Raw genomic sequence first — 25,358 nt, forward strand, 5'->3', positions numbered from 1 at the left:
GTGCTTTAACAAGTTTATTTAAAAATATTTAACATGCTTTTTCTAAAACATTTGGAATTATATATTTTGTTTAAACCATTAATATTTTAAATATTATTTTCCCCTCTGTTTCTTTTGTTCCATAATCCATTATTTACTTGGGCGACACGTTCTGCTTACTCACATAACAAGTATATTTGTTTGGGAATATCCTATTGGGTCGGGTCAAACCCGTTAGATATAGTTCATTTCTTGTTCTTAAACTCTTTCTCACACACAGAACGAAGCAATTGTTGATCACTCGAAGCAAGCATGGGTGGTGGAAACAGAAGATCGAAAGGAAGAGGACGACCCAACAACAACACCAGTGGCAACGCCACTCCAAACAACCCTAAATCCCGAAACAAAAGAGGTTCAGATGTCAAATCCGCATTGTTTGTCGAAGGTGGTTTCTTGTCCGATTGGCACCTTCCCTCTCCCACCCACACTCCAGGTTTCAGAAATTTTTTAATTTATTGTTGAAATCTTATCATTAAACTTTTAGTTTTTGCTATTATTCTTGTTTTTTTTTTTCTTGAATTCGGGTGGGTTACGGGGAAAAAGTCTCAGTTTTTTGTTATCGAGATTTCTTTATTATTAAATTCTGGTCTTGGTGCTTCCATGCTTTGTTTCTAACTGGGTTGCAGGGAGAAATTCTTAAGAAGTTGTTTTTTTAATCAAGAATCCGTTAATGTTAAAATCTGATAATTGGGTTTGTGTTTGTCGTTATCGTCATTATTTAATTTGGGTGTTTCTTTTTGGATCGGGATGCAGCAGGGAGAAGTTCCGGCTCCAATAACAAGTCCGGGAGCCAACGTAGAACAGAAGGCTCTGCATCAAAAAGTGGGTTGGCAAAATCTTCCGGAGCTACTATTGGATACAGTTATCCTTCACTAGATTATCAGGTTTGTTGTACCCGATAGGGTTGTTAGTTTTCATGAATTTTCCTTGTAAATGGGAACATTACATATCTGCTTTGTTAATTATGTTTTTACCTGTTCTGCCTTCAATCGCATTGTACATTGATTGGATACAGTATACATTGTTATCGCTGATACTTTAATTCGATGTCAGCCGTGAATCTGTTTTTTTCTCGTGCGTGTAAGCAACCAAAATGGATTGTGTTAATTAAATATGTATTTAAGCTTTTACAATGTGTATTCTGAAGTTTGTTAGTGAGTTATTACTATGTATCCTGGTGGAAGGTATTGTCAACGTCCTCATGAATAGTTAGAAATTAATACTGTTCATCTTTTTAACTTGTGCAGCATGTTTTTGTGCTCCGGTTTAGTATGCATTTAGTTACGTAAAGATATGGTGAACTATGTTTGTAGTTTCTGCTGAGTAACTGGCGTTTGATGTTACATTACCAGGAGGTAACTCGCGTTGAGACTGGGAACAGCACTAAAGATAGTAATCTAAATCAGCTGCAACCTTTTGTTTTGGCGGACACCAAGCAGAGCCGAGTTACTGTTCATGCAGACGGAACACCTCCTTCAAAACCGAAATATACATACAGTTATGATGCAGATTTTGTTTTGGGTGACAGCTCTCATAAAGGTTTAGGTTTCCCTTCTGAACAAGACAAAACCCCCGGTAGCATTGGCATTTTGCAGGAACAGATGCCCCAATCAACTCCAGTTTTAGATTCATCATCATTTGAGAAGGATGCTGGTTCTGATGAGGGTATGGATTGTGAGTTAAGCAATGAGATGGCAGAAGACTGTTCACCAAACGTGTCTGCTGAGAGAAATTCAGGGTTTCTGTCAATTGGAGGTCTTAAATTATATACTCAGGACATTTCAGACGATGAAAATGAAGAATATAATGAAGACTCATCGGATGAGGAGAGCTCCACAACTTCTGCACCAGAAGAATTACTTGAGTCATCTGAAAATAATGATTCAGAATACACATCTGATAGTGATTCAGACATTGATGAAGATGTTGCAGAAGATTATCTAGAGGGAGTTGGTGGTAGTGAGAACATCTTGGATGCAAAATGGTTGCTAAAACCTGATCTGAACGAGTCAGGTAATGATAGTTCTTCTAGTAGTTGCTATGATGAGGCATTGAAAAAGCTGGGTGGCTTTGCCCTTCAAGAAGCCTCCAGGGAATATGGCATGAAGAAAAATAAACCAAGGAATAAACACGGTGTAAATTCTGGACCAATAGCTTTGGAAAACTTAATGACGGAAAAGGATCCAAGAACCATTTCTTCTAGAAAGAAGCATTTGCCTTGGTTCACTCACTCTTGGCCTTCACATGCTCAGAAGAGTAAAGCTTCCAAAAAAATGCATGGTACCACCGTTACATATCCACATATGTTAAATATCCAGCGTTTTTCTTGTAGTTCTAAGCTTTTACTTGATGTTTAATCTGTCTCATTGAATTTAAATTATACTTTTTAACCTGCAAAGCATTGAAATTTCCAATCAAAGTCCTGGTAATAACTTGTTCAGAAACTAGGCATTCTCAATTTGTGTAGAGTGGGTTTAGTAACATTTATCAAACACTTTTGAACGCACCCTCTCTTGTTGGGTGAAACTCATGCGGTTTTCACTGCATATGTTGGTCCCATTCCCAGTCTAGTGGGGACACACATAAATTTCAATCAATAGAATAGAGTGTGTTTTTAGAACTCCACATTTACGTATGCATACAGTTTGTTGCTTGAGCTTTGAATTCCATGACTGTGTTATCTTGCATTCTCTTTTCTAAAAATATATCCAAGTTGTGGAAGTCTGATTCAAGGTTATTGGGTTTTCACATACGTGGAGTTTGAAACTGGAAATATGTGCTTGTGTGTACTTATCTGTTCATGCTTTAAGTTTGATGAGAATGTAATAGTATAGAGTTTCAACCACTTCATTTTGGTAAAACCGATTCTATCCAGGTGAAAAAAAGAAACTCCGTAAAGAAAGGATTGCTGGGAAGCGCAGAGAAAGAATGCTGCATCGTGGGGTTGATCTAGAGAAGATTAATTTGGTATTATAGTTTTTTTTTGCTTCACCCTCTTTATCTTTCAAAAACACTTGTCAGTTTTCAATGTATTTTATACATGTATATATTAACAATATTTACTTATGATTGCCTATAACATAATAGGTTCCCTCTTACTAACTAACATTCTGTGTTTGATTCAACAAGTTTTTTCACTTGCATCCGGTGTTTCCTTATGCCTTTTACATGCAATTGTTCTTTCTAATCATGTAGAAGTTCTATAGTGAAGGTCTCTTGCTTATCTTAACTATTGCTAAAAAGGTTGTGTAAGTAAGATCAAGTTTCTCTTAGTATTTATGTATTATTTTACATCTTAGAGACTTGGATGACTCTAGGAGAGTTGAACCAGGAACATGCTTTTGTGGCTGGTTAGGGATTGTGTTTGGCCTTACCTATATAATAGCTGTATGTAGCATATATGCCTTTGAAAGCTGATCAAAAGGAAGAACCACAAAAGAGAGGTCACATTGCTCCATTGTTTTTAGTAACACTTTTCTGTGTTATAAGAAGTATAAATCAGAAACTAACTTTCCTCCTATTTAAACATAACACTGCACATTATCTGATTCTTCTATTTCTACATTCCAAATCATAACAGTCTTTGCTCAGTATAAATACATCTTTTCAAAGTTAAACATGTTGAACTTAGATGAGGCAGTTTATGTATATTCAAAATTCGAATTGTTTTTGGCTTTCACATCTCAACATAACTTTTCATTTTTTGGAATTCTAGAAATTACAACAAATTGTTTTGGAGGAGGTGGATATGTTCTCTTTTCAACCTATGGAATCTCGGGATTGTTCACAGGTGCGTATCCTGGCTGTATACCAGTTCTATCTCATGGTCCTAATAATAGTTATTTCTATTTAAAATGCCTAAGCACCACCAAAAGTTTGTCATCAGTGCCCTGTTCTTGTCAAATAGATTTTTCACAAAAAAGGGGATTTGAAATAAAAATAATCATGAAGGGATTGAGTGTTTGAGTAAGTCACAGGTCAAGTTTGGAACAATCAAACAGTTTGGGATGGTAAAGCCATATGTAATTTATCATGGCTCTTTTTTCATTATTATCTTTCGAGAATTCTGTGCATGTCCCCAAGCCACAACCATAGATTTTGTCCAACAAAATAGTTGTATGCTATTTTCTTTTTCATAACAGCTGGTTTCATAAATTTTCAAATACCTTATTCCTCTAACTGATGTGGGTTCTCAATGACTATAGATACAAAGATTAGCAGGGGTTTATCAATTGCGGAGTAGCAGCCAAGGCTCCGGCAAAAAAAGGTTATAATTGCCTTATTTTTCCATAGAATTAAATGTTAGTACCTGTAAATTTAATAAATTTTGTATTTTGGTTTTAGATTCGTTACAGTGATGCGGACACAGTCTACGTCCATGCCATCTTCAAGTGGTAGACAACGCTTGGAAAAGGTTTTATAGTGTTTGACATCTTCAAAGTTATTTATGCATTGCATAACATTTATGCTTTTTCCTCCTGTTTTCATCCCTTTCCTTGAGATAGCGTGACCCATCCCTATCTCATGTTTTTTAGTGTTGCATCCTAATTCCTTAAACTTTGAAATATCTGCTTGAGTTTTTTAATATTTCAATAATTGGACATTTCTTTCAAAACCTGAGTATTTTTTACTTAATACATGTATGATGTTACATATTTTATCTGTACTTTAATTTCCTATAGTTGAGACTGACTACTTTACAAACTTCAGCTGTTGGGAGTTGATGATGAGGATGCCGATTTTTCTGTTGCTGACTATGCAAATAAGAAATCTGTGAGTGGAGATAGAAGAGGGGGAAAGAAACATACTAAACAGAACAATTTTAGATTGCAAGAACTTCACTCTCCCCAGAACAAGTTCTCAGGCAGCCATAAAGTGAAGGACAAGAGAGGGAGTGGACAAAAGAGTTCATATGCTAATCAGCCTGTCTCATTTGTATCAAGTGGCACAATCCATTCCGAAACTGTACCTGTTACAGTTGTTGAGGCTGAAGAGACTAATAGGAAGGGTGTCACTAGCTCTGCTAATATAGGTTCATTTGAAGAACATACTACTGGTTTTGGTTCAAAAATGATGGCTAAAATGGGATACACGGAGGGAGGAGGATTGGGGAAAAATGGTCAAGGTATGGCACTACCTATTGAGGTTATTCAAAGGCCTAAATCACTTGGTTTGGGTGTAGAATTCTCCAACAACCCAGGTGAGCCAGCTGGGAAGATATCTTTGGGAGGTGCTGCTGAATCTCTTGGTTTGGGTGTAAAATTGTCCAAAAGCCCAGGTGAACCAGCTAGGAACAGATTGTCCAAAAGCCCAGGTGAACCAGCTAGGAACAGATCTTCAACAGTTGGTGCTTTTGAAAAACATACCAAAGGCTTTGGGTCTAAGATGATGGCAAAGATGGGGTTTGTTGAAGGTAAAGGATTAGGTAGAGAATCCCAAGGCATCACCACTCCATTAACTGCTCTTAGATTACCAAAGTCACGAGGATTAGGAGCCAAAAGTTGATTTAGATATGATTTATTTTCTGTCTTTGTATGTAATTGTAATGTGTGTTGCTTAAACCATCATAACTGAGACATGTTGAAGCTTCATAATTGAGATTACCAACCCTTTACGTTAGTGTCACTCCTGTATAAAATAAACGGATTTTATAATCAATTTTCTGTGCTAACTTGGTTATAGCTGTAATAAATAATAGCAAACCCAACAGGTTTATAAGGATCAATTTCTGTGCCATATGGTGGGGTTTATAATTTTTTGTGCTGATTTCCAGCCTAAACTGAACACCTTTTCATGAGTTCCTTTTTAAGAAGACAATAATCATTAAGAAATATATAAATACTTTCAATTTAAAAAGTTAAGTACGTAGTTTATAAACAGAAATTAATAGCAACACGTGGTTATTTTGCAAATAAAAATTATTAGGTTTAAATAACAACAATCATGTTTGTTTTGTATAATTCAATTTTATGTATTATTTATATAAAACATAATCTATTTATTTTGAATTAAAGATCTTTTATTCATTTGCGTAAAACACAACTAGATTCAAATTTATTAGGTTAGACATGTGAAGAATATTTAAATACATGAAAATAAACTTAGTACTAAATATTTTATAAGATAATTTCTATGAAACATTAATTCCGTATATTCAAGTAGTTATAATAAATATAAATGAAAATAAAATATAATGGCAATTGTATAAAACATAAATGTCATACCGATCTTTATTTATCGATTATTATAATCAATTCATTTTACATAAAAAAACTTATTAATCATTAACTTGGAGTCCAATCAATTCATTATAAATATAAGATTTGTTATTCTTTCTCCAAAATTAATTGTTTGTATATTTTCAAATTAAACTTTATTTTTAAGCATAGTTTTACAATTAATTTAATAGATATATCAGTAAAAAAAGTATTTTAGAAGTTTTCTTTTTTGGGCCTTGAAAAAAAGCTTTAGATGCTTCGCCCTGTCAATGTCTCAAGTGTTATGGGCCCTGAATTCATCTGGTGGAATCAATTTTTTTTTACAACGTCATAAAGTAATAATTCTGAATGATTATCGGAGAGATTTTATAATTTTATTTTCAACATTTTTATTAAATTATTTTTTCTACAATTAATATATTTTTCACGAAATTTATATTTTATATAAATTTTAAAAATAATTTGACAATAACCAATGTAATTTCAAAACTATGTTCCGTGTATTTTTCAAAAAATGTATTTTTTTTAATTATTAAATAACTTTATTGATACACGTATCTTTTAGTTAAAAAAAATTGTTAACTAACTAAATATCAATAAAATTCAATAATTACGTATACTGAAGATATTGCATTGTTATCTACAATGTTTTGAAAATGGTTAACAATTTAATGAAGATATTGAATCAATCATTGAACAGATAGATTATTATTATTAAATTTTTTGATCTGATCTATATTAGATATGTATATAATTAAACGTAGAATAATGGTTTATAAGAAAAAAAGTTTGAATTAATTAGGTTTATAAGGAAACTTCTGATAATAAAACACATGTTAAAATGATGCAGTGTTTGTGGGAAAAGCATACTAATTTTTCTCTTGAATTTGAACATCCTCCACCTAAGAAAAAAATAAACATTTTTCGGATTTTGTAGTTAATGATAACTTGTATACAAAAATATGTCGCATAAAAAAAATATGGTTAGCTTAATTCTAGTTTACCTAATTTTCTTGTGATATTGTTTAAAGGAAGCACGTCCTTGAAAATATGTTAGGCATTATAAATTTAATTTTAAATAAGAAAAAAATGTCTGAAATTGTAAAATGTGGGTTCCTTAAAAAAAATTGCAAAAGTATGAATTGATTTGTGGATAATATAGTTTAATGATAACACGTTTCTGATTTAGTGTCACAGTAGTTTCAAAGGAAAATTTGTAGGGATACTTAATTTTTATAAAAATTTGAAATGTTTTATATCCTAATACGTTAAATAAAATTTTAAACAAAATTAATAATTCATTAAAATAATTTAATTACTTAAAATTATATAGTTATAGAATTTTAAAATTTATTTTAAAAAATAAGAATGGTATATATATATATATATTTATATATATATATATATATATATATATGATAAAATCAACACTTTGTGTAATAACAAGTTGAAAACACCATATTAAACTAAACATATAATATTATGCATAAATGAGTTCGTTAAAAAAAAAATATGTTACGTAATTTCGGAGTTTGGACCTAATTTTTCTCGTGTATTCACTACATTACTACATTTATAGTATATTACTACAACTAAAGGTTAACTACCAAAAACAAATATGAATATTCTAAAATTCTATATTATTACATATAAAAATAATAATTTACAGTTTGTTCCATAAATACAGAAGATTTATAACTTCATATATAAGGAATATCCATTAAAAAATATTTATTGACTTTTTCCTAAAAATATATATTAATCAAAGTTTTGTAAAAGACTAACACCTTTATCTCTATCATTTTAGCATACTTACACCACCTAATGGAGTAATATTTATGCTAAAGTAAATAATTAATAAAGTTGGATATCTCTTCTAAGTTTCAATATTCAAAAACAGTTAAAATTAATAAATTAATTAATTAAATAACGTGACTTGTGTGAAATATAATTATAGACTTAAATATGATTTAACAAAATAAAAGAAACAATAGATTATTATGATATTATATTTTGGTCAACATTAATCAATGTTTATATTTGTACAACATATATGATGAAATTATTACATGATCATCCTTCGAACAATGTTGGTCAAATTGACATTTTTATTAATATAAGTCAAAGTTTTTTCTTCAATAACACTAGTTAGGATTTTTTTCAATCAATATTAACAAAAAAAGTTTGTTTATCATGAACCTGATTCTTAGTCTTGTTTTTTCTTCGTTAACACTAGAAGATTGTTCATATTCTTGCTTTAAAAAGTACTGTTCTTATTATTTTATTTTATTTTACATTGAGTTTATATGCGCCAATTATATTGGGATAGTGTGTATGAATTTAACTCTGAAAATTAAATTTTATATAATTTAGAGAAAAATTGGAATTATGTTTTGAATTCCCTCCATATATGTATCTTACATTTTTTTTTTAAATTATAGGTTCTTTTAAGCAATTATATATTATTGTCGGCCTTTTTATTTTGACAAATAACACTCTATATGAGTGCAACATTTAAATAGAGAATCTATACATCGTTAAATAAAAATACTATCAATATATTCTTTATATATAAAAGAAATACATAATGATATGAATAGTATAATTTATTAAATAATCACATTGAGCTAAATTGATTTCATATATTATAGTGTATTGATTAAGTTAATCATATAACACCTTAGAAGTATTATTAACTTTATTATAACTGAATCAAATATTTATACAAAACCTTTAATAATTTCAAATCAACTTTAATTTCTTGTTCTTGAACTCTTTACCTCACAGCGATCGGATCGAAGCAGGCATGGGTGGTGGAAACAGAAGATCAAAAGGAAGAGGAAGACGCAACAACAACACCAATGGCAACGTCACTCCAACAAAAAACCCTAAATCCCGAAACAGAAGAGGTTCCGATGTCAAAACGCATTCTTTATCGATGGTGGTTTCGTGTCCGATTGGCACCTTCCCTCTCCCGCCAACACTCCAGGTTTCAAAAACATTTTAATTTATTGTTGAATCTTATCATTGAACTGTTGGCTTTTGCTATTATTCTGCAACGCGCTTTCTTTTGTAACTGGGTTGAAGGGAGAATTTCTGGAAAGGAAAAGTTTTTTAATCAAGATTCATTTATTGTTAAATTCTGGTCATCGAATCTTTTGTTCTTGGATCTTTTTCTTGAATTCGGGTGGGTTGCGGGCAGAAAGTCTCAGTGTTTTGTTATCAAGAGTTCCTTATCGTTAAAATCCGGTCTTTGTGATTTCTTTATCAAGAAGTTATTGTTTTTTTTTTATCAAGGATCCGTTAATGTTAAAATCTGATAATTGGAATTTTTGTACCGTTATCGTCATTATTTAATTTGGGTTTTTCTTTTTGGATCGGGATGCGGCAGGGAGAAGAGAGAAATAACAATAGATGAATATGAGTCACATAATCAACAAATAGAAATTCGTTCATGTCATTAAATATCTTAAACTTTTGGGAGAGTTGATTGTTAGTGAAAGCTATAAATCTTTTGATATCATAAACTAACTTTAACCTTGTTCCCAGGATGTCTTGCCAAATGAAAAGCCACGCATGACCAGTGCCCAGGTACACCTTGTTTAATATCTATGTCCATTAGCCTCCTGCTTTGTTCAATGTATCTTAAAATGGACTATTTCTTTATAGTTGAGATTGCCTATTCTACAAACTTCAGCTGTTGGGAGTTGATCATGAGGATGTCTATTTTTTCTGTTGCTCACTATGTATAAATAAGAAATATGTTAGTGGAAACAGAAGAGTGGGAAAGAAACATACTAAACAGAACAATTTTAGGTTGCAAGAAGTTCAATCTCCCCAGAACAAAGTTCTCAGGCAGCCATAAAGTGAAGGACAAGAGATAAAGTGGACAAAAGGGTTCATAAGCTAATCAGCCTGTCTCATTTGTATCAAGTGGCATGATCCCTTCTGAAACTGTACCTGTTACAGTTGTTGCAGCTGAAGAGACTCATAGGAAGGGTGTCACTAGCTCTGCTAATATAGGTTCATTTGAAGAACACTCTACTGGTTTTGGTTCAAAAATGATGGCTAAAATGGGATACATGGAGGGAGGAGGATTGGGGAAAAATGGTCAAGGTATGGCACAACCTGTTGAAGTTATTCAAAGGCCTAAATTGCTTAGTTTGGGTGTAAAATTCTCCAACAACCCAGGTGAGCCAGTTGGGAGCATATCATTAGGAGTTGGTGCTGAATCTTTTGGTTTGGGTGTAGGATTGTCCAGCAGTTCTTGTGAACCAGCTAGGAACAAACCTTCAAGAGTTGGTGCTTTTGAAAAACATACCAAAGATTTTGGGTCTAAGATGATGGCAAAGATGAACTTTGTTGAAGGTAAGGGATCAGGTAAAGAATCACACGGCATCACCATCCCATTGACTGTTCTAAGATAACCAAAGTCATGAGGACTAGGTGCCAAAAGTTAATTTAAACATAATTTATTTTCTGTCTTTGTATGTAATTGTATTATGTGTTGCTTAAACCTTATGATTCTGTCTTGTAATTTAGATTTAGTATGGGATGACCATCTCTTGAATCACTCTGTTAGAATTACTAATTCCAGCTCCGTTATTTTCTTTTTTAGATAATTGTCATAGTAAAAGGCAAGTCATCAAAGACTATTATGTCACCAAAGCATTCTTATGTACGAACTATGAATTCTTTAATGCTCTGGTTACTCTCTGGTTATCGTATTGGCCTTTTGCGTTTTTCAGTTTCCAATTTGAACCCGTCTTGTTTTGGATTTAATTTGGAAGAAAAGAAAGGAACACTTCAGCAAAATGGTAAGCTGTTCCCTTTCATTTTCAATGGCAATTGGGCAAGATGGCATTGTTGCATGTCATACATCCATCTCAATAAACTAATGTAATCCATATATGGGATTTAATAATTTAAAAACCATTGGTGTTCAGCTATATTAACACTGCATATTTATAATGTAATTTCAACACTTTCTTAAAAAGAAGATCGTCAGGTCCAATCTTATTTTTCACTTATATCTATTTTTAAGTTACCTACATGCTGAAGCTTCATAATTCAGAATATCAACCCTTTAGGTTAGTGTCACTTCAAATACCTGTATAAAATAAACGGATGTTTATAAACAATTTTTTCGGCTAATTTGGTTATAGCTGTAATAAATAATAGCCATAAGGATCAATTTTTGTGCTAATTTCCAGCCTAAACTCAACCCCTTTTTATGAGTTCTTTTTTAAGAAGACAATTATCATTATATATATATATATATATATATATATATATATATATATATATTAATTTATGGAATTTTTTATACTTTTTTGTTAACTTATCTAATTATCTTTCAACATAATTACATGTCACTAAATGATACTTCTATCCCCCAACTATCTCAATCAACCAACGTAATTGCTTTGTTTTTGCCTCTTCCTCTCAGCATATTTCAAGGAATGAATTGTTTTGGAATTGCAAACCTTTGTTTTTCACTGCCTTACTCATCACCAATACCGTTACACCTAGCTTTTCAAAAGGAGGCCCGTATTTTATATATATATATATATATATATATATATATATATATATATATATATATATATATAAACCCTAAATACATGTATGAGATATATTATATATTATTCTAGTTTGTTGAGATAGATACATCACATATAACATGCATCATATATCATGTCATCTTGCTCGGTTACTCTTGAAAATAATGATAGAACACCCTGTCATTTTGTTAGTGAAGTTTTCTTTACTGTTTTGTGATTAAATCTAATTTCATCTCTACATATATATATATATATATATATATATATATATATATATATATATATATATATATAAAACCTAAATACATGTATGAGATATATTATATATTATTCTAATTTGTTGAGATAGATACATCACATATAACATGCACCATATATCATGTCACCTTGCTCAGTTACTGTTGAAAATAATAATAATAGAACACCCTACCATTTTGCTAGTGAAGTTTTCTTTTCTACTCTGTGATTAAATCTAATTTCATATCTACTATATATATATATATATATATATATATATATATATAAACCTAACTACATGTATGAGATATATTATATATTATTCTAGTTTGTTGAGATAGATACATCACATATAATATGCATCATATATCATGTCATCTTGCTTAGTTATTGTTGAAAATAATGATAGAACACCCTTTGCTAGTGAAGTTTTCTTTTCTGCTCTGTGATTAAATCTAATTTCATCTCATATATATATATATATATATATATGATGTTTTTGATGACTTTGATGACTTTTACTATGAGAGGTCTAGAAAAAAAAATATTAGGAAGCCTCAAGGGTTCCAGCATTATGATCAAGTGATTCTCATCCCATAGTAAATCTAAATTACAAGGCAGAATCATAATGTTTAAGCCATCACACAATACAATTAGATGCAAACACAGAAAAAAAAAATTATGTCTAAATCAACTTTTGGCACCTAATCCTTGTGATTTTGGTAATCTAAGAGCAGTTAATGGAGTAGTGATGCCTTGTGATTCTCTACCTAATCCCTTACCTTCAACAAACCCCATCTTTGGCATCATCTTAGACCCAAAACCTTTGGTATGTTTTTCAAAAGCACCAACTCTTGAAGGTTTGTTCCTAGCTGGTTCACATAAGCTGTTGGACAATCCTACACCCAAACCAAGAGATTCAGCACCAACTCCTAAAGATATGTTCCCAACTGACTCACCTGGGTTATTGGAGAATTTTACACCCAAACCAAGTGATCTAGGCCTTTGAATAACCTCAACAGGTTGTGCCATACCTTGACCATTTTTCTCCAATCCTCCTCCCTCCATATATCCCATCTTAGCCATCATTTTTGAACCAAAACCAGTAGAGTGTTCTTCAAATGAACCTATATTAGCAGAGCTAGTGACACCCTTCCTATGAGTCTCTTCAGCCTCAACAACTGTAACAGGTACAGTTTCAGAATGGATCATGCCACTTGATACAAATGAGACAGGCTGATTAGCTTATGAACCCTTTTGTCCACTTTATCTCTTGTCCTTCACTTTATGGCTGCCTGAGAACTTGTTCTGGGGAGATTGAACTTCTTGCAACCTAAAATTGTTCTGTTTAGTATGTTTCTTTCCCACTCTTCTGTCTCCACTGACATATTTCTTATTTACATTGTGACAGAATAATCAGTATCACATCATCAACTTCCAATTACAGAATGTTGTGTAGCAGTGAGTTTCAACTACAAAATGTTAAAGTATAGATAATTCTGAATATGCATGATTGTATATATGCTACTAAATAAAATAACCAAGTTTTGAAAGAAAAATTCAATGATTGAAAAATGAAAGACTTGAAATAAATATTTCAAAGTTTGAACAGATTGAATGTAACAGTAGAAAAAAAGAGAGGAGGATTAGGTCATTTTGTATTTCAAGAACTAGATAGAAACAGGAGGAAAAAGTATAAAATATTACCTGATACATACATAATTTTCAAGATGTCAACCATGTTACAAATATTTTAATTACATGTTTACAATAATATTATTTTTACATATTTTAAAAAAATAAAGTTATTAATATAAAAAATATTAATTAAATAACTATTTAGAGACTAATTTTACTAATTAATGATTTTATTTAAATTTATAAAATTAAAGATATTTTTAGAGAACTATTTTTTTTGTAAATGCATACTTTATAATGTAACAATCTTTTTATTTTATTTTTAGCACTAAAAATATTTACAATAACTATTTTTTTCTGTTCCCTTAATTTCCTAAATTGATTATAAGTTTGGACAGATTATTGAACCTGGTGGGGAACACGAGACTCTCTATATTAGAAGACTAAACCTGCAAATTACATGAGATGTATAAAATTGTATTTCCTATTATTTTTTCTTAATAAAATAATTTTTCTGTTAATCTTTCAGTCATTTTTATCTATTTACTTACAAGTGTTATAATTATTTATTATTTATTACTGTGCTATTAATATGAGTAAGAATAACTTTAATTTCTTAAATAAGTAAGTTGATTTTTTTTTTTTAAGTTGACTAAGCAATCAATGAGAAAAGGTACCTTTTTAAGTTGAAATTTTTAGGAAAATAATCATAAATAAGATTAGTGGATATTTCTTTGAAATTACTAAAAGAAATATCATGTTCGGTATTGTGTGTTATGAGAAACGTTAGTAATGTATTATTTTCTACTAATTAAAATTACATTCCCCGCATAAATTATAGTTTTTTTAACAACAAACTATACTTTTAAAGATTCCTATTAATAATAAAATACATTAGGTTAAAAGGAATACTCCGTGCAGGTTTAAGATCTATACGATTACTTATTCAAATAAATAAATATTATTTACCTGCTGAAGTATATTTTTTATAGTATATATATTTAAAATAACATGTTATTTTTGGTAAAAATATATTCGTTACGATGTTAAATCAATGTTTTAATAAGTTGGTTGACTCTGTTAAATTATTTAAATGTTGGAAAATTCTTTTTCTGAATGTATTAAGTGCATGAGAGATGAGGAAATTTCTAAATACTGGCACGTCAGAATAGAAATGAAATGCTAACAACGTCTGCTATGACATAAATTTAATAAGCCCTATTTTTCATTTAGTTTACCGAACTTCTAATTTCATAATTTAATTATAAAAATAATATATTAATTCGTCGTAATAAATAATACTAATAGCAGTGTTTTTAATTCTGACTTTTGGAATGTATATAACTCAAGCTTTTATTCTGATAGAATAAACCATACGTTATGGCAATAATAGTAACAAGGAATTAATAATGCGTAAAAAAATGTAATTTAATAAAAGATATATCTTTTTTATTCTTTAATCACGGTTGTTGATTATTATTTGTATAAAAAATAAAACATAAACAAATAGACAAAAGGGTAATATAGTAATTGAAGGCATGATTCTCATGAAAATGAGATTGAGAACAGTGAAAGAGAAGCAGTGAGAGGGAGAAGAAGGGAAAGGAAGCATATAAATTTGCAGTCCCCGGGTTCAACGCCCTCATTTCACCGTTTCGCGTGTTAATTTTTCTTTCTTTCCATAAATTTTAGATTCCTCAAACTCAATTTCCACGCAGATGTTCTTCCCTCTGCCCTCTGGTGAGTGAAATTCACGGGCATTTCAATGGCTTCTTCCTTTATATATACCTGCATTTCGTCTTTTAAGTCGTGCCATGTTGTATTTTAAGCGCCATCTCTTTCATCTGCATTCGCCCAGAACTGAGTGCCTTGTTAGAGCTTTTCTTTCCTTTTTTTACTTTTCATTTTGTTTTGTTAATGTTTACCTATATGGATCTTTCAGATCTGATGAAAAACCGTCCAAAAATGGAGTCTTGTCGTGGATTTAGAATGTGGGCATTCGTTTTGATGTGTTTAATGTTTCAATCGGGAAATGGGTTTTACCTCCCGGGTAGTTACCCTCACAAGTATGGCATTGGGGATGAGTTGTGGGTGAAGGTGAATTCTCTGACTTCAATTGACACAGAAATGCCATTTAGTTATTACAGTCTACCTTTCTGCAAGCCCGAGGGTGGTGTGAAGGACAGTGCTGAGAATCTGGGTGAACTCCTTGTGGGGGATCGGATCGAGAACTCGCCCTACAGGTTTAAGATGTACAGCAATGAGTCTGAGATATTTTTGTGTCAACTGGAAAAGCTCTCTGGTGATCAGTTTAAGATCTTGAAGAAGAGGATTGATGAAATGTATCAGGTTAATCTGTTACTTGATAATTTGCCTGCCATTAGGTTTACCAAGAAGGAGGACTACTTGTTGAGGTGGACTGGGTACCCTGTCGGTATCAAGATTCAGGATGTGTATTATCTGTTCAACCATCTGAGGTTTAATGTTCTTGTCCATAAGTACGAGGAGACCAATGTGGCACGTGTTATGGGGACCGGTGATGCGGCTGAATTGATCCCCACGATTGGTAAGGAGGGATCTGACAAGCCTGGTTACATGGTGGTTGGGTTTGAGGTGATACCTTGTAGTATTCTGCACAATGCTGATTCGGTTAAAGGGATGAAAATGTATAACAAATACCCCTCACCGATCAAATGTGACCCCTCCACGGTGGCGATGCCAATGAGGGAGGGGCAGCCGGTTACATTTTCATATGAGGTCACCTTTGAGGAGAGTGATATCAAGTGGCCTTCTAGATGGGACGCATACTTGAAAATGGAGGGTGCCAAAGTTCACTGGTTCTCGATCCTGAATTCGCTTATGGTGATCACTTTTCTTGCTGGTATTGTTCTTGTTATCTTCCTGAGGACTGTTAGGAGGGATCTGACCCGGTATGAGGAGCTTGATAAGGAGGCACAGGCACAGATGAACGAGGAGTTATCTGGTTGGAAGCTTGTTGTGGGGGATGTTTTCCGCGCACCAACAAATTCTGCTTTGTTGTGTATACTGGTTGGGGATGGAGTTCAGATTCTGGGGATGGCTGTTGTGACAATTCTTTTTGCTGCACTTGGATTCATGTCACCAGCATCTCGTGGAACACTCATCACAGGTATGCTGTTTTTCTACATGATACTTGGTGTAGCTGCTGGTTATGTTGCAGTTCGGCTATGGAGGACGATGGGGTGTGGTGATAAAAAGGGATGGATTTCAGTGGCATGGAAGGCTGCTTGTTTCTTCCCCGGTATTGCCTTTTTTATCCTGACAACCTTAAACTTCCTATTATGGGGAAGCCACAGCACAGGAGCCATTCCATTTTCACTGTTTGTTATTCTGATTTTGCTCTGGTTCTGCATTTCTGTTCCCCTTACTCTTATTGGTGGCCTCTTTGGAGCAAGGGCACCGCACGCTGAGTATCCAGTTCGAACCAACCAAATCCCTCGAGAAATTCCCAAGCAGAAATATCCATCATGGCTCATGGTTCTCGGCGCTGGCACCCTTCCCTTCGGTACCTTGTTCATCGAGCTCTTCTTCATCATGTCCAGTATTTGGATGGGTCGTGTTTACTATGTCTTTGGATTTCTCTTAATTGTTTTGATTCTTCTTGTGGTGGTGTGTGCTGAGGTATCTCTAGTTCTAACCTACATGCACCTGTGTGTGGAGGACTGGAGATGGTGGTGGAAATCATTTTTTGCCTCTGGTTCAGTTGCCATATACATCTTTTTGTACTCCATAAACTACCTTGTATTTGACCTCAAGAATCTCAATGGGCCAGTTTCTGCAACTCTTTACTTGGGATATTCCTTATTCATGGTTCTTGCAATCATGTTGGCTACAGGCACAGTTGGATTCCTTTCCTCCTTCTGGTTCGTCTATTACTTGTTCTCTTCAGTCAAGTTGGATTGAAGAGTCTTCTTCACAGTAAAAAAATGAGATCTCCCAAACAACAGTTTTTTAACAGGAAGATACTTCTGAGATGTTCAATTTTATGTTACTTTACTTCTGTTTGTTTTACTAGGGAACATAGCAAAATTTCATAATAATTTTCCAGTTTTGCTTTATTCATTGTTAGATATAATATCATTGTACGATAAATTGGAATTCTGAAGTTTATACACTGTATGCCTTTGCAGTAGAGGAATATAACTGATAAACGGATCATCTTGACCATCATGCAAAAATTATATTTTCATTCATTCATTCATACGATTAGTTTTCATTTTACTCATCTTTTGTACTGTTAATATAGATATGTTAGGTTTCTTCAATTGAGTATAGGAACTCGAATGAGTATGAACATACCTTTTTTATCCTCGTTCTCATTCTCGTCCTTTTCCAGGTTTTTAAATAAAATGTTCATATTAGACATCATTATGATCATTGGCATCTCAGCTAGACTGACACTCCAAGACTATATATCATTTGTCATCATAAGAAAATATCATTAAAAAAAGAAAGAAAGATACAACATAATTTTTTGACTTACTAAACTACTTATAATTTTTTTATTTTATATATATATAGTTAATTCTTTATCTCTTCTAATTGTTTGACTTATTCTATATTAACAAAATTCATTATATCTCCAAAACAATTTTCTTCTTATCACAACTTTGATTACATATTTTTTTCTTATGTTTAAATAGTATGTTATCAATTTGGGTGTATAAATACATTTTAGGTATCACATCCAATCATTTTTTTCACATTTAAGGTTTTCATCACTTAAGTACTTCATTAATTAAGTAATTTATAAATTAAAACTTATCTTCTCTATTCTTTTTATCCTTAATTTTGTTTTGTTTGAAAAACTTTTGTTTTGTTAAAACAATTTTCATTATCTTTCAATTGTTCACTTACTTTGATATTTGGAAAGTTTTCTTATATCTTCAAAGTATTTTTCATTTTATTATACCTTTGACTATATATTTTTTTCTCTTATGCGATTTTATTCAATGGTGTATTAATTTTTTTATTTTTTTTAAAAAATTTATTTGTTATTTATTTTTATTGTGTAGAATATTATTTTTGATAATTTTTTATATAATTATTTTTATTTTCTAATTCATTTTTATAAGTGTAACTTGCATAAAAATATTTTGTTTACTATAATATAATAATTTAATATTAGTCATAGATTTATTTACTCTATATCTCACTATAATTTAGATAAAGAAAGTAAAGAGATGTTTGAAATATTTTTAAACTTGAATATTTATTTTTCATAAGTTTTTTAGAAATATTTTTTAACTTTGTTTTATTAATGTTTACAAAATTAATAGATGTAATGTTGTGTTATGAGACAATGATAACTTGCAACCTAAACCTTTCTCTATGTAGTGTGGTCTTGGGAGACAATACATGGTTCCTTATGCAAAAGCGTCACTCAACATATCGTACCTCCATTACTTATGTAGTTATATGTAGTTATTGATGGATCTTGAATAATTTGAGGAAGACTAAATAATATACTCAAAATTTATATATTTATTTATTGTCATTAATATAATAAAAACTAATACATAATCTAGTAGAATTGTAAGTACAAAAAAAATTGTAATTACAAAAAAAATCACACATTAAATATTCAAGAAGTTACACATTGAATATTCTTACATTTTAAGATGTTTTTCTATATCATGTTCTAAAGAATAAATACAAAACTATGTAATTATTCTTTTAACATCAAGATATGACTCATTTGATTGAACAAATAAATTATTAGAATCATGTTTCCTATATGTAAAGAGGTTGAATATATTATTTCCAAAAACAAATCTATTCTTTTATTTTTCACCAACATATCTATTTTTTTTAGTTTAAGATTAAAAAATAATTTAGCATAATCAAATCAAATCAAAAATTTAAAGACACAATTACTAAAAGAAAAAATTATGATAATTAAATCACAATTAAAAATCAATTATGAAAAAACACTATACATTTTTTTCTTTTATATTCATCAAAAAGGAATATTCAAAGGCTCGTGAGATTAAAAAGACGATGCTAACTATTAAATTATTAAACTAATATTTTACTATCAAATGAGATAAAATAAAGTTACTTTTATTCTTTAAGAATGAAAGAGAACAAATGAAGAAATGAGAGTAAAAATAATAAATATATATCTAACTTGCTTTTTTCTTTATAAACAAAAAATAAAATAAAAGATACATGTAAGAATGAAAAATGAGTAAAATATGTGATAAACTCAAAAGACAATTAAAATAAAACAAAAAATATCTTAATAAATATTTTTATTCTTTATTAGACTATTTTGTGTTTTTTTCTTTATTAACGTGTGTTATAAAAAAATAAAAACATATCTAATTTAATTTCCAACATATGATTTAAAATTAAAAAAAAAAAACTAATTTTCAAATATAAAAATATAATAATTTTAAAAAATTAAAAAAACTTGGGGAGGGGGTGTCATGGCCCCTCTAGTCCATAAGAAGATTGTCATTTCATATACTCACTCCTGGTTGGTTTAAGCAAATTCTTAGATACTTTATATGTTGATCTACCATCTAACGTGATCGCATTTTGAAGGGACGACTGAAATATTTGACAAGTATAAAACAAATTTAAGAATAAAATATTTTTATTTATTTATAAATCAATTTATGTTAAAATATATCATAATTTTATTTAAAAAATAATTTTCAAACATTTATTGTGATGAAAAATTATCTATTATATTATCTCATTCTTATGTTAAAATGACTGTAATTACAAGCTTTTATAAATTGATCAAATTACGTGTGCCTTCTATATAATAATAATAAATATTATTATTATTATTATAAAGAAAACATTTAATGCAAATAAATACAAAAATAGTAACCGATTATATCTATACATCCGTTAACATTTCTTTAGACGACTGTGAAAGGATGACTAAGCAAATTTAATTTATATTACGATCTTTACCTTATTGTACGTTTTAAATATTATTAAGTTATATTGACGGGTTATATTTTTTTATATATGAGTTACAGGTTATTTGATATTGTGATTTTATATATTTATATAACATTATTTATTTATATATATATATATATATATATAAAAGATATTTAATATTTTTTTTTAAACTTTAAGATAATAAATTATAAATCTTTATTTTTTTATATAATTTAATTTTGTTTATTATATTTAATATAAAATCTTGAGTCACACTTGAATTATTTCGACGTATATCACGTAATACAAACTTAAAATTCAGAAATTAAAGTATTTTCGATAGTAAAGTTAATTCATTAAATCTGTTTATATTAGAATATTTACTTTTTAATTTTTAATGATGTCATTTCATGTAATTGTTAACATGATTAAATAATTTACTTTTTAATGGTGTCATTTCATTTAAGTGTTAATATGATTAAATAATTTATACTAAATGTTCATATAAAGGTTATCTATCTGAAAAAAAAAATATATAGCTAACCGTTGTCCTCTTAAGAAATTATGAAGATTTTTTTCGTTGAGAATCGTGTTAAAATATTAAAAAGAAAATCACATAATTTCTTTTTATTTTTAAAAAGTCATTAAGACATGATTTCACAAAAAGAATAAAAAGTAAAAATCAACTTAGGGCAGAAGTTATAGAAACTGACACCTGTAAACACTACAGATATTTGTGTACGTGAAGGATCGGGATCACGTGAAAGTTAAAAAGCGGTTTCCTACCTGAACCGCTTACGCATCCATCGTTCAAAAAAGTTGCTGACACGTGTCCAAAAGAAGGGTGATCAAGCGATTAAATGGCGGTTCAATCCGGCACACGCGATTCATAAAATAATTCAAAATCTCAACCCCGACTGTTCTATAAATAACCATTTCTGCCCCTTCCATTTCCACCTTCAACTGTAAAATGAGAAAGAAAATTTCAAGAAAAATTTATCGTATTCTCTCTCTGACGCTATAATCGTGTTTCGTTTTCTCTCTAGAGAAATGGGAACAGCTATCCTTCGTTCCCACGATTGCCTCCAAGGTCGATTTCTCCCTAATGAAGCCTTCGCCATCGCCACGTCACGTGTGGCGTCGCCAAGAAACTCTAACCCTAATCACAACCATGCATTCGCCGCCTCCGCCAATCAGATACGCCGCCGGAAGCGGAGTCCGGTCTTTGATCGAGATCGCCGTCGATCCTCTGACCGATCGACGGAGAGTTCTCCGTCCCCGGCGAACCTCGTCATGGGACAAGTTAAGATCCTGAAGCGTGGCGAGAAATTGAGCCTGCTGAGCAATCATACCGAGGTTAGATCGAAGAGGGAGATGGGCCTGGATTTGTTACTGGGCTCCACGGTCCGATTGGGGCCGGATCCTTTAACCGTGAAGAAGCAGATTAGGGTTTCGGATCCGAACAACGGCGTGTACGCGGGGTCGGCGTTCGTTTCGTCGCCGCATCCGAGTTCCGTTCCGGTGCCGGAATTTTTAGGGCGCAACGGCGCGGCCACCAGTGATTTGCGGCGGTTGCTGCGACTCGATTTGGAATGATTAGTTCGATGATTTCTGTGTTTGCTTAATATTTGTCTTCTACTTTGGAATGATTAGTGTTGGTGTATGATGATTGCCCGTATGGTCTCTGACGCGCTTCCTTTATTTTTTCAAGAGGATAGCCGCAGGGTTCGGGCACGTGAAGAAGAAGCGGAGAAAGCAACGCGTGAAGGTGGTAGGAAGGAGATTTGTGCTGCAGCTTCTGAAAGGGGTTAGTTAGTTAGGTAGTGTCGACGTTAGTTTCAGCTCTGTTAAAGGTAAAAGGGGGGTGGGTAGAAGAAGTGAGAATGTTGGTTTCATATGTGATAATCCTGAATATGTAGTTGATAGGGGTTTCGTTTGATAGAAGCAAGTTTGATGTTTGTTCTGTGTTCGTTTGTGTTTTTAGGGGGTGTTTGTGTAATGCTCTTATTAAGGTACTCATACAGTAGCTGTGAAACTTATATTAGTAATGAAACGAAGTTCCTAGTATTAGTGTGTCTTTTTTCTCTTGTGGTTCGTGGAATTGGACATTTGATTGAAAACATTTATGCCCGTTTTTTATTTGATTTGATTGTTTCAGTGCAGATCAGTGCTGTGAAGTGGCGTCAAGGAAACTCAGGGTGAAGTGCTCTTTGTTATGTTACATGTTTTTGATTTCATGGGGGAGTTTATTGAGTCTAACTGGGGTGGTGATTTTTGGGACAACAGTAAGATCTTTTTTATGTTTTTATTATGTGCTGATTTTATTTCTCAAACACGCATTTTAAGTTTAGTAAGCTGAAGGGGAAAATACTTTACTTTTTGTTGTTGTTTATGTTGTTAAATCTTCAGGAAAAGCTAACAAAATGCTTGAACACAGTGCCGAAAACCTTTGGGTTGTTCTCCCCCATTTTGTCAAAGTAGCGAAATTTTGTTTGCTTTCATTTGTAGGTGTCTTGAGGTAGAATTGTCAGTTTGATCTTGAGCTTCTGCACCACTACATCTCACAAATCATAATTGAAGTTCAATTGTTTCTCCCACTTAACAGAGGGAGACTTCAAAGTCTCGGTTAATGAGCTACCAAGGGGGTTGGTGACCTATGTAAATGTTCAATAATTTTCTAAACTAAGTTACTCGCGAGTTGAAGTGATGAGCCAATCAAATGAAGTTTTATTTTTCTTTGTCAACTTTAATTGACTATATTTGATTAGGCTAAAACCACTTTGCTCGTTCAATTTCATGTTGGTATTTGAAACTCAAACTTGTGATTCCTGCCTTTGCACTGAATTCTGCATACTTTTTGCGATTTATGAAGGTAAGTCAGCGACTAATTCACTGTATTGTTTTAAGAATTTACAGTTCATTGCTTATATGTTGTTCATTTGTTAACTTGCGCTGTCTGAAGGATAATTGCAACATTGGAAATATTTACCTTTTGGCTGTAGAGAGAGTATTATTACTACTCTGTTGATGGTGCTATTATTACTCAACGCTGATAGTTGTGTGTTCATACAGATATATTTATTTCTAGATCTGAAAACAAACTGTTAAAGATGAATGTAAGCAAATTCTTCTCTCATTTTCTTGCAAATTTTCGTTCCTATCTTTTGATTAAATTAACATAAGCAATCTAGAAGCCTCACAATCTGCAAAAAAAAAGTCATCCCATCTAGAGCCTTCTACCCATGATGCCAAGATAAAAACACTGCCAAACCAACCCTTTTCCCTGATTCGTAATCATATACATGCTTTCATCTTGCACACTATCAAATCACGGGGATTTCTCTTTTGTATCTCATATTTTGTTCTTAGACTCATAAATACGAAAATTCCATTCTTTAAAAAAAATTGAATTATATAATGTTAAAACCATAAAAAAAAACTTTTAAATTAAATTTGATTTTTTTTTTTTACTTTTAGATTATGTAAATTGAAAACTTGCTTTATTTTCAAATTGTGTAAATGAATTGTATAACTTCAAAATAATTTTTCCATTAATTTTTTTAATTATACAATTCAAAGTTTATTTTTTATTTTTGAATTATGTATTTTTTTTCTTTTAATTCTATAATGTGCAGTTCAGAGTTATTTCTATGAAATGAAAGCTTTTAATTTACAAGAACCAAAAACATATTTTCTATGATCTAGATTTCATAATTGAAAATCTCATTTTGACTTTTGATTATATATTTTGAAAATTTCTAGTAAATTATTTAATTCAAAAACTATTTCTAAATTACATAATAATAGATCTTTAATGCCTTCTTCTCGAGTTCATTTATATACTAATATATAAATAAGAATAGCATTAATGCTGCACAGGGAGTTAGTGAGGGTGCACATATAAAGTATAGGATGCATAAATAAATGATCCAAATCAGATAAAACAATTACTTTGTTTACCCTATCATTTTCTTCTTACTTCTTATCACTTTTCTTTTTTCGATACATAATTTATTTATTTTATTTTTACGTAAATCAATCACCGCCTTTTATTTTTTGATTGGGTGCAGGAAGGCTTTAGCCTTAAGATTTGATCATCAAGTGTAGAACCCGAGAGTCACTCTGGTGGATAAGTACAATAAATTGCTTTTGGCACTTCCATAGTTGTTTTCTCCATTACACTGCAAGAGTATATATGACCTTTAAAATTATTATATTTTGATATTAATTTATTTAAAAATTTGGACTATCCATTCTAGACTCACTTATAGAAATGCATTCAAGAATATCCATTTTTAAATTAATTTGTACTATTTCTGATGAGATTTATTATTTTGGAATAGTGTTACATCTGAAGAAATTTATCCCAAAAGTTTCTTTCTAAAATTAAACTTTTTTTCTTGAGAAAGCATTAATAAAAAAGAAAAATAAAATAAAATAAATTATTTAGAAAAGAATAATGAAACTAAGGAAAAAATTTAATGTATTTATTATTTATTATTAATATTTTTATTTTTAGTAATATTATTTAATTATTTATAATAAAAAGGTATACAATTATTAATAAATATTAATATCATAACTAATCCTATTTTTGCATATAAGGCAAATATAAATACATAATTGATTATAATTTTAATATAATTAATTATATTACTAATATTTATGATATCATATATCATAACATATTATGAATTTATTTACTGTACAAAATTTTTAT

The 25,358-nt window shown here is 31.0% G+C and overlaps 5 protein-coding genes across 8 annotated transcripts; 4 read left to right on the top strand and 1 right to left on the bottom strand.

Annotated features, from left to right (window-relative positions):
* Window positions 1-203: 203 nt before the first annotated feature.
* Window positions 204-5,710, top strand: LOC114179591. Of its 3 annotated transcripts, XM_028065991.1 has the most exons (9): window positions 204-472; window positions 793-923; window positions 1,392-2,319; window positions 2,915-3,006; window positions 3,755-3,829; window positions 4,245-4,306; window positions 4,384-4,453; window positions 4,750-5,317; window positions 5,354-5,693. In XM_028065991.1, exons 1-9 carry the CDS (start codon window positions 292-294, stop codon window positions 5,542-5,544), a joined length of 2,298 nt encoding a protein of 765 aa, XP_027921792.1. In that variant the 5' UTR covers window positions 204-291; the 3' UTR covers window positions 5,545-5,693. The 3 variants fall into 3 exon arrangements, with proteins under 3 accessions (XP_027921792.1, XP_027921789.1, XP_027921791.1); XM_028065988.1 differs by having other exon boundaries at window positions 4,750-5,710; XM_028065990.1 differs by having other exon boundaries at window positions 216-472; window positions 796-923; window positions 4,750-5,710.
* A 3,255-nt stretch (window positions 5,711-8,965) lies between these two features.
* Window positions 8,966-10,984, top strand: LOC114179592 (G-patch domain-containing protein C1486.03-like). 2 transcript variants are annotated; one of them, XM_028065992.1, is made up of 3 exons: window positions 8,966-9,246; window positions 9,807-9,848; window positions 9,927-10,984. In XM_028065992.1, exon 3 carries the CDS (start codon window positions 10,196-10,198, stop codon window positions 10,682-10,684), a length of 489 nt encoding a protein of 162 aa, XP_027921793.1. In that variant the 5' UTR covers window positions 8,966-9,246; window positions 9,807-9,848; window positions 9,927-10,195; the 3' UTR covers window positions 10,685-10,984. The 2 variants fall into 2 exon arrangements, with proteins under 2 accessions (XP_027921793.1, XP_027921794.1); XM_028065993.1 differs by having other exon boundaries at window positions 8,968-9,246; window positions 10,074-10,984.
* Window positions 10,985-12,631: 1,647 nt separating this feature from the next.
* Window positions 12,632-13,270, bottom strand: LOC114175537 (tuftelin-interacting protein 11-like). The gene has a single exon (XM_028060292.1). It carries the CDS (start codon window positions 13,268-13,270, stop codon window positions 12,749-12,751), a length of 522 nt encoding a protein of 173 aa, XP_027916093.1. The 3' UTR covers window positions 12,632-12,748.
* Window positions 13,271-15,266: 1,996 nt separating this feature from the next.
* LOC114179179 (transmembrane 9 superfamily member 11) lies at window positions 15,267-17,913 on the top strand. Its single transcript, XM_028065418.1, has 2 exons — window positions 15,267-15,436; window positions 15,639-17,913. The coding sequence occupies exons 1-2, from the start codon at window positions 15,415-15,417 to the stop codon at window positions 17,636-17,638; spliced, it is 2,022 nt and encodes a 673-aa protein (XP_027921219.1). The 5' UTR covers window positions 15,267-15,414; the 3' UTR covers window positions 17,639-17,913.
* Window positions 17,914-21,576: 3,663 nt separating this feature from the next.
* On the top strand, window positions 21,577-23,186 carry LOC114178664. Its single transcript, XM_028064701.1, has one exon. It carries the CDS (start codon window positions 21,689-21,691, stop codon window positions 22,232-22,234), a length of 546 nt encoding a protein of 181 aa, XP_027920502.1. The 5' UTR covers window positions 21,577-21,688; the 3' UTR covers window positions 22,235-23,186.
* The last annotated feature ends 2,172 nt before the right edge of the window (window positions 23,187-25,358 follow it).

Source organism: Vigna unguiculata, chromosome 3 (genome assembly GCF_004118075.2).
Source record: "Vigna unguiculata cultivar IT97K-499-35 chromosome 3, ASM411807v1, whole genome shotgun sequence".
NCBI classification, from domain to species: domain Eukaryota; kingdom Viridiplantae; phylum Streptophyta; class Magnoliopsida; order Fabales; family Fabaceae; genus Vigna; species Vigna unguiculata.